We start from the raw sequence: 9,482 nt of genomic DNA, 5'->3' as shown, positions 1-9,482 counted from the left end.
TTCCTCCAATCAAAAATGTTTAGTTTAAATAAAAGAATTCTAGCTTTTCATTTTACTTCATTATGTTCACACGTTTTGCGTACTTACATACACACGCGCACACACACGCAGATTAGCACGCATGCGCACATCCACAGCAACACACACAGGTTCGGGTTAACAATATAATCCCCCAATGGGCTACAGTGTAGCCAATGGTAAAGGCTAGTAGACAAAATTCGTTGCTCAAAATGATTTGAATAAGTAGATACTTCAATTAAAACGGTTTCTTTATTAAAACGTCTTTTAAAATGTAACTTGAATCTATAATAGTCTATATATATTATTAATAATCCAAAGGTCAATAGAATGAAAAGATTTTTTTATATTTTAAATTATTCGTTCGATTTATAAATGTTTAAAAGATAAATTGTCTAGCATTCATCCACACAACTTCATGTTAAAATAAGCAGGGAGATTATTCAAGGGACATAACCCAATAGTATTTTAATAAAGTTTTAAAATAAAAGTTTTATACAAATGTGTTGGAATATGATCACAACAAATTATGTTTTAGAATAAAAATATTGTTTAATAAAATTTACAAGTCATAAATATGTATTATTTACAAAATTATATTTAGTAGAAGAGTACATTCATTTTTATAAAACTATATTTTTCTATGAACTGTTAATCGTAGTGTTCGTTATCAATGCCTTTTTCAGTAACTCTGGTTTCTCTTCACAACGCGTAAATCTTTCGCCTTTTACTAAGTCGGCAGAATAGTCAGTGACCCCCCAAATCACCCGCTAGCACATTACTATTTAGGACTTAAACTGAACAAAATACTCAAACATAATAATAGCACGCCGCATTTCGGAAGAGAAAAATTAAGCGCTTTCTACATTGAATGTCTAACCAGCCTGAAAGGGAACGAAAAATTCATACACGAAAACACACGGAAGACCTACTCACATCTGATAAAGAAACTAGCCACTCCACTACATAACAGAATCCAATGGTGCAAAATATACAGCGATATAGACACAACAGAGACTTTTAGAAATCTTCATAGGAAATCCATCACACCTAAAGCTAGGGAGATCACATACAGACTAATCTTCAATTTGACTCCGATCTACCAAATAATGCCAGCTAACAAGAAGAGAAACACAGGTTGTGTACTGTGTGGACAAGATATCAGAGAGACTGAAACCCATTTATTCCTAACATGCCCCACAATACAGATGGCGAAACGGGCGCTAGAAGAAGAAATCAAGGTAGATAATAAAGCCCTGACTATCGAAGAGGCGATAACTCTAAATAAAGTACCCAAAAAGCCCGTGGCTGCAGAGAGAGACAAAAACATTTATGCCTTAGCGACATACAGACAAACTATCTGGCAAGCAAGAAACAAGGCGAAGTATGACAAGAAAATATTTACCAACAAAATTCTAAAGACAATTTTTTGTGAGAGTATGAACAAATATGTGTGAATGTTGAAGTCCACGTTTTTGTAGAAATGTATGCAACTGATGTCCTTGTATAACAAATATGTGTACAATGTTATGCTGATGTTGATGTAAATATTTTCAGAAATAAACTTTTATAAAAAAAAAAAAAAAAAAAAAAAAAAAAAAAACTAAAGATTTCCGTGGAGAGGAGCATACTAATGAGTCTAAAAGACTATTTTTCAAGCCCTACTCTGTAGGGTAACATACAAATAATAAATGAGTAGTATAAATACAAGGGGTCGGCAACCTGCGGTTCGCCAGCCGCATGCGGCTCTTTAGATGTGAAGATACGGGTCTTCAGTTTCATGCACAAATATTAATAATCATTTTATATTATTTTCAAAACGCATTAAAATTATTATAAAGAAAAACAACTTTAAAAAGGATACAAACACTCATCAGAGAACAATGAGAGTAGGGGAGGCAGAAAGGATACGGACATCTGACAGCCGCTTGGGCACCAGACCCACAACAGTGCTGTAGCCAGCCCCGTGGCGAAGGTTCCATTCTTGCTACTGCCGACTTTTTTTAAAATCGTTACATGAGGAATATTATTCTTATTCAGAGTGCATTCCTCTATCGGTCAGTATGCATAAATTTGACCTAAGTGACGTGTGCTTTTTTAAAATTTATTAGCTTCCTACAGTGGGGTTCGAGTTTACCCTGCGTTCAGTGGGTAGAAAGATAAGCCTGGTGAGAACCGAAGACAGAAGCGACCGTTACCCAAGCCAGTAGTCGGAGTTGACCGTGTTTAGGGTTGCTTGGCTATGCGGAGACACCTCCTGAGCCTGTGATGTCCGTAAAGAAAAAAAAAGTTATTGGCTCCTAAATTGGATTTGGGATAGTCGTATAGTTATATTATTTGATTACTAATTTTATCATAGCAGAGCTAGGTGAAATACTTTAATATGCTTAGTGCGAAATATTAGTAATGCTTTTTAATTATAAATATTCTTTCATATTTAAAGCTATTTATCTCAAATCAAAATAAAAAAAGTATATATCTAATCCTAATCAAATGCCAAAATATTGAAATAAACATGTTAGTGGCTCTTTAAAAACTGGGAACTTATGTAAATTGTAACTTTTGGCTCTTCCCGCTCAAAAAAGGTTGCCGACCCCTGGGCTACATCCTATTCGGCCCTTTAAAACAGGCACCCACAAACACGAATCTTATAGGGGTTGGGTTTGGATGAAGAGTTTCTTCCAATCATCTCTTTGGGGGGGGGGGGGGAGCAAGAAAGTCTAAAGCGCCCCCCCCCCCTCCACCGAACTAAATGGAATTAAATAGAAAATATATACGTTTACTTGTGTCCACCCTCCCGCCTCGGAAAATATAGTCCCCCCCCCTTGAAAATATATAGTCCCCCCCCCCCCCCCGCCCGGAGAAAAAGTCTGGACCAAACACTGTTTGGATGGAACTTTTATACTTTTTATATTCCCCCCCAGATAAATGTGACGCCATCGGCTCATTGTCTGCATGTGACGTCACTTCCGGCACGACTAAAATTGGTGACTGTCACGTGTCACAGTTCACGAACCTTACGAACCCAGAGACAATCAAGATGGCGGCGGAGCTGGAGAAGAGCTGCAGTCTGAACGGGTTTTGCAGGTAATGCAACAAAAACAATCATGATTGACTCGATTAATTCAGCAGGTAATGCAACAAAAACAATCATGATTGACTCGATTAATTCAGCAGGTAATGCAACAAAAACAATCATGATTGACTCGATTAATTCAGCAGGTAATGCAACAAAAACAATCATGATTGACTCGATTAATTCAGCAGGTAATGCAACAAAAACAATCATGATTGACTCCATTAATTCAGCAGGTAATGCAACAAAAACAATCATGATTGACTCCATTAATTCAGCAGGTAATGCAACAAAAACAATCATGATTGACTCCATTAATTCAGCAGGTAATGCAACAAAAACAATCATGATTGACTCCATTAATTCAGCAGGTAATGCAACAAAAACAATCATGATTGACTCCATTAATTCAGCAGGTAATGCAACAAAAACAATCATGATTGACTCCATTAATTCAGCAGGTAATGCAACAAAAACAATCATGATTGACTCGATTAATTCAGCAGGTAATCCAACAAAAACAATCATGATTGACTCGATTAATTCATCAGGTAATCCAACAAAAACAATCATGATTGACTCGATTAATTCAGCAGGTAATGCAACAAAAACAATCATGATTGACTCGATTAATTCATCAGGTAATCCAACAAAAACAATCATGATTGACTCGATTAATTCAGCAGGTAATGCAACAAAAACAATCATGATTGACTCGATTAATTCATCAGGTAATCCAACAAAAACAATCATGATTGACTCGATTAATTCATCAGGTAATCCAACAAAAACAATCATGATTGACTCGATTAATTCATCAGGTAATCCAACAAAAACAATCATGATTGACTCGATTAATTCATCAGGTAATCCAACAAAAACAATCATGATTGACTCGATTAATTCATCAGGTAATCCAACAAAAACAATCATGATTGACTCGATTAATTCATCAGGTAATCCAACAAAAACAATCATGATTGACTCGATTAATTCATCAGGTAATCCAACAAAAACAATCATGATTGACTCGATTAATTCATCAGGTAATCCAACAAAAACAATCATGATTGACTCGATTAATTCAGCAGGTAATCCAACAAAAAATTCATAAAAAACGTTTTAATAACAAGCTTTTATGTAATGATGCACTAAAAAGTAGAAAATAAATTATAGACTACTATTTAAATAACTATAAAGAAAAGCGTGGGTCACTTTAGTATCTATTGGATACCTTTACTAATGTTATGGAAGACACCCACGCTTTTCTTTATAGTTATTTAAATAGTAGTCTATAATTTATTTTCTACTTTTTAGTGCATCATTACATAAAAGCTTGTTATTAAAACGTTTTTTATGAATTTTTTTTTAGGTACTTTACATGTTTTATCTACAATAGAGTTACATGACTAAAAACCATTGCGCGCCTGCTGAATATCACGTTCAGTAGGCGCGCAATGGTTTTTGAACGCAGCCATTACGTGGTCGTGATGGCGCAGCTATTGATGACGCGTGTGGTGTGGTTGGCTAGACATGCCTACTAATTCGGTCCAAATTTTAATTAATTCATAAAAAATCAATTAGGCATCCAATTAAGTCAAATTTAGTTTCAGATTGCATTGTCTTCATGTCTTGACCCACGTGCCAACTGTGAATCGTGTCGGTCAAGTAGAACTGTCCGAATTTTCACTCCTGCGTTTCCGTCTAGACAGACAGACTGTCGACTGACGAGGAAGTGAGTTAAATAAAAGCTTGTAAAAAAAATTCATAAAAAACGTTTTAATAACAAGCTTTTATGTAATGATGCACTAAAAAGTAGAAAATAAATTATAGACTACTATTTAAATAACTATAAAGAAAAGCGTGGGTCACTTTAGTATCTATTGGATACCTTTACTAATGTTAAGGAAGACACCCACGCTTTTCTTTATAGTTATTTAAATAGTAGTCTATAATTTATTTTCTACTTTTTAGTGCATCATTACATAAAAGCTTGTTATTAAAACGTTTTTTATGCATTTTTTTTTCAGTACTTTACATGTTTTATTTACAATAGAGTTACATGACTAAAAACCATTGCGCGCCTACTGAACATCACGTTCAGTAGGCGCGCAATGGTTTTTGAACGCAGCCATTACGTGATGGCGCAGCTATTGAAGGTGATGACGCGTGTGGTGTGGTTGGCTAGACATGCCTACTAATTCGGTCCAAATTTTAATTAATTCATAAAAAATCAATTAGGCATCCAATTAAGTCAAATTTAGTTTCAGATTGCATTGTCTTCATGTCTTGACCCACGTGCTAACTTTGAATCGTATCGGTCAAGTAGAACTGTCCGAAATTTCACTCCTGCGTTTCCGTCTAGACAGACAGACTGACGACTGACGAGGAAGTGAGTTAAATAAAAGCTTGTAAAAACAATCATGATTGCCTCGATTAATTCAGCAGGTAATCCAACAAAAACAATCATGATTGACTCGATTAATTCAGCAGGTAATCCAACAAAAACAATCATGATTGACTCGATTAATTCATCAGGTAATCCAACAAAAACAATCATGATTGACTCGATTAATTCAGCAGGTAACCCAACAAATACAATCATGATTGACTCGATTAAATCTGCGGTGAAGCAACAATAGGCTTGAAAAGTTGGTTTCGAATTTGTGTTGCCAGAAAGCAAATTTTTCAACCAAAATTGAATATCTTATTACATTTGACATATAAGTACAAAATTACTTTCGGTTTTATTAAAGCTAGAAATATTCAAACAAATAGTTACTAATAATAAAATAGTAATTTAGCTAACACTTTTATTTTTAATTTGGATTAGTAGAGTAAGGGTATTTGATGACATGGGATGTTTTATTATTTAATATAAAAAAACTACTAGGCTTTACCCCATTGACCGCTATTGTGTATTTTATCATGGTAAACAATTGTTGCGACTTTTATTATTTCACTTTCCTGGCCACTCCGGTTAACTTCAAGGAGAATTTGAGGTTTCTAAAAATATTTGTAATGATAATATAATTCATAACGGCTTTTTAACGGCTTATATTCAATGCACAAAAAATTTAAAAATGTAACTATATTTTAATCGCTTGCCAAATTTTTAAAAATATTTTTTTTTTAATTTATTATGATTACATAAACTTTTCAAGCCTATTGTTGACCAACTCCCAATTTTTATTAAAAAAAATAATTTTGAAATGCTCAGCTTAAATTTGTTTTTTCAAAGTTTGTTAAAAAAATATGTATACAATTGCATCAATTTAAACAGAAACAACATCTCGAATGTGAGAGCGTTGACACTCTAAATGGGTGTTAAATGAGGGCCCATAGGTCTCTGATTACATTTTTTAGATTTTAAAAGTATGCATGGTTTTGACGTCATAAACTTAAGGTCACTATGGCAGTACATAAAAGTTGTCATGTCTTTGACTAAAGGTTAAAGGTCCCCTTACTAAATATTATAGGGTTAAAATAAAGGTTAAAATACCAATAACTAAAGACTATAAGGTCTTTGAGTGAAGATTAAAGTTTTAAGATTTTTTAATTATACGTTCTGTAACAAAGGGCCTTCTATTGTCTATCCAGGCCTGAATGTCAGGAGGTGACCAGCCGTCTGCTCAGCCACCCGTGTCTGCGGGGCGAGGCCTCTAAAGTCGTGCAGTACCTGCTGCAGCAGAAGACAGCTGGGTTGATGTTCGTCGGTCGTCTGCATTCGTGTCCAATGGCATGCACCTGCACCGACGTCTGCCCGTCTCAGGTCTACAACATCGGCAACAACTTCAACGACACCGACCACAACCACACTATGCACAGCAACGGCGTCGAAGGCGAAGAGTTTGGAAAGAATGGAGCAATTGTTGTCATGAGTGATTTTATTGTACTGCTGGTGTTTTTGTTTATGTTTATCTTTCAATGCTGATAAACGGGAATTACTTAAGAGCTAAAAATAGAATAGATGCACTAATACATTTTATCGATAATCTGACAGGCATTAGAGCTAAAAAATAAACTGAATCGAAAATCACATTTTGTGATGAATAATAGACTAGATATATTTGAAAAAAACAAATAATTAACTTTTTTTTTAAGGTAAAAGATTACATGATTAAGATTTTTCTTCTATTTTGATCGAAAACAAAATAAGTGTATAAAATTATTTTTTAAAACATATGTGTACATTTGAGAGAACGAACGAAAGCATCGGGAGTCAGATTGGCAATCTCATGATTCTAAAGACATTCAATAAAAACAATAATTAAGAAATATTTCAGTCTAAGTTAATGAAATGTGTTACCGAAATATTGATTGTAATACATTTTTGGAAACTTTATATTTTAAATAAACCGGGAGTAATCTCCCCTAAACTTTCTCGAATATTCTTATATAAAATAACAGGGGATGGGAACTCGGGCTATAGACATGATTTTTAATCCATTTTAAATACTTAAAATTTTAAAAATAGAATAAAATCTCGTAGACAAATTAATTGCACACTAAGTGAACGCCAAATAAAAAGTGCATAATAGTGCGCAATATTATTAATACTTTAAAAATTTACATTAGTTTTTGAGAAATCGGAAGTAGCGTAAATTACTACTTCCGGTCAACGGAAATTACTCAAAATTTAACAGAAGGTAGAGAATTAGATCTTTTACTTAAATGTGAAATTTCATTTATCTATCTGAAATAGTACTCAAGTTATAGGCTTTTGAAAAATTCAAAGTAGGAAAAGTACCACTTCCGGTTATCGGAAATTGCTCAAAAGTTGATACGGATCTACGATTTTGATAAAATACTTATATATGAAGTTTCATCAATCTAGCTGTGACGGTACTCAAGTTATCGTGTTTACACACGGACACACACACAGACATACGGACAAGATTGCAAAATTATGTTTTTCCGTATCATTGAGGTGTAAAACGTCGAGATTTGTAAAAATCTCGATTTTTTTTTTGCACGATTACAAGACTTTCTCTATACTTCGTATATTTACACACGGACACACACACAGACAGACAGACAGACACACAGACATACGGACAAGATTGCAAAATTATGTTTTTCCGTATCAGTGAGGTGTAAAACGTCGAGATTTGTAAAAATCTCGATTTTTTTTTTTGCACGATTACAAGACTTTCTCTATACTTCGTATATACGAGAAAGTAAAAAAGAATGACTGTGTGTGTGTGTGTTTGTGTGAATGTGTGTGTGTAAAAATGTGTGTGTGTAAAAATGTGTGCGTGAGAGTGTATGTGTGAGAGAATGCGTGTGAGAGTGTGTGAGTGAGAGAATGTGTGTGAGTGAGTGTGTGTCTGTTTGTGAGTGTGTTGGTGAAAGAGTGTGTTTGAATGTGTCAGAGAGACTGTGTGAGAGAGAATTTGTGTGAGAGTTTGTATGTGAGAGAGTGTGTGTGTGAGAGAGAGACTATATGTGTGAGAGAATGTGTGTGAGAGTGTGTGTGCGTGCGATTACGTGTGTGAGAGTAGGTGTGTGATAGAGACTATGTGTATGAGAGAGTGTCTGTGTGAGTGTGTGTGTGAGAGAGACTATGTGTGTTTAAGAGCGTGTTTGCCGGAATGTTAAACAATGAGCTGTATTAAATTAATATTCTAAGTGCTAATCTTTTTACAAAAAAAATCAAACTGTAATCAGAGGCGTAGCGAGGGGGTGGGGTGGGGGGGGGGGGAATGTGGACCATTCACAATAATGTGACATCATTTAGGGGGGTGACACCAAGGCAAAAATAGCAAAATATATAGAGATAAATGATAATTCCACTTAATTAAGTGATTAATTTGAGTGTTAAATAGTGGTTTAAGAGGTGCAAATCGAAAGTTTGAGGGGGGGGGGGGTGCAAATCGAAAATCGAAAAGTTTGTCCCCGGGAAGGGTGGCTACGCCTCTGGGGGGTGGGTGACACCCGACCTCGCTACGCCACTGACTGTAATTGTGAATACTGCATGAACGCCAGTGGTAAATAAACTAGGCCAACACTCGTGGGGTAGCTCGTCAAAAGATGTTTAGCACCATACAGTGACGTCATCACGAGACTATTGTTTTTTTTTTAGACGTCACCTGAGTGTAGGCGTGACTTAAGGGGGAAGGCCCCGATAAAAAAAAATTTAATACTCGTTAGAAAACAGTTATTTCTTTATATATATCCGCATATGCATTTCCACTAAAAAAAATTGGTGAAAAAATCTTGGTAACTATTACAACGGCGGCCATCTTGAAAAATTAACCCCTTCGTAGATTTTATACCATGGGACGGAGTGGTCTAGCGGTAGAGAGCTGGACTACTAACCCGTTAGTCTCGAGTTCGAATCCGGGTTCAAGTCAGTAGACCGTCCCTGAGTCCACCCAACTCTGAT

The 9,482-nt window shown here is 35.3% G+C and overlaps 1 protein-coding gene across 1 annotated transcript in view; it reads left to right on the top strand.

The window, feature by feature from the left end:
• LOC131955720 (uncharacterized) overlaps window positions 1–7,580 on the top strand; it is a 9,580-nt gene extending 2,000 nt beyond the window's left edge. The window contains exons 4-5 of the mRNA XM_059319948.1: window positions 2,943–3,105; window positions 6,695–7,580. Coding sequence (XP_059175931.1) covers window positions 2,943–3,105; window positions 6,695–7,028 — 497 coding nt within the window. The 3' untranslated portion in view covers window positions 7,029–7,580. The remainder of the gene's footprint in view (window positions 1–2,942; window positions 3,106–6,694) is intronic.
• The last annotated feature ends 1,902 nt before the right edge of the window (window positions 7,581–9,482 follow it).

This window comes from Physella acuta, unplaced genomic scaffold (assembly GCF_028476545.2).
Source record: "Physella acuta isolate Inbredline_101_S28 unplaced genomic scaffold, ASM2847654v3 ptg001097l, whole genome shotgun sequence".
NCBI lineage: Eukaryota > Metazoa > Mollusca > Gastropoda > Physidae > Physella > Physella acuta.
This window is presented reverse-complemented; position numbering and strand designations above follow the sequence as displayed.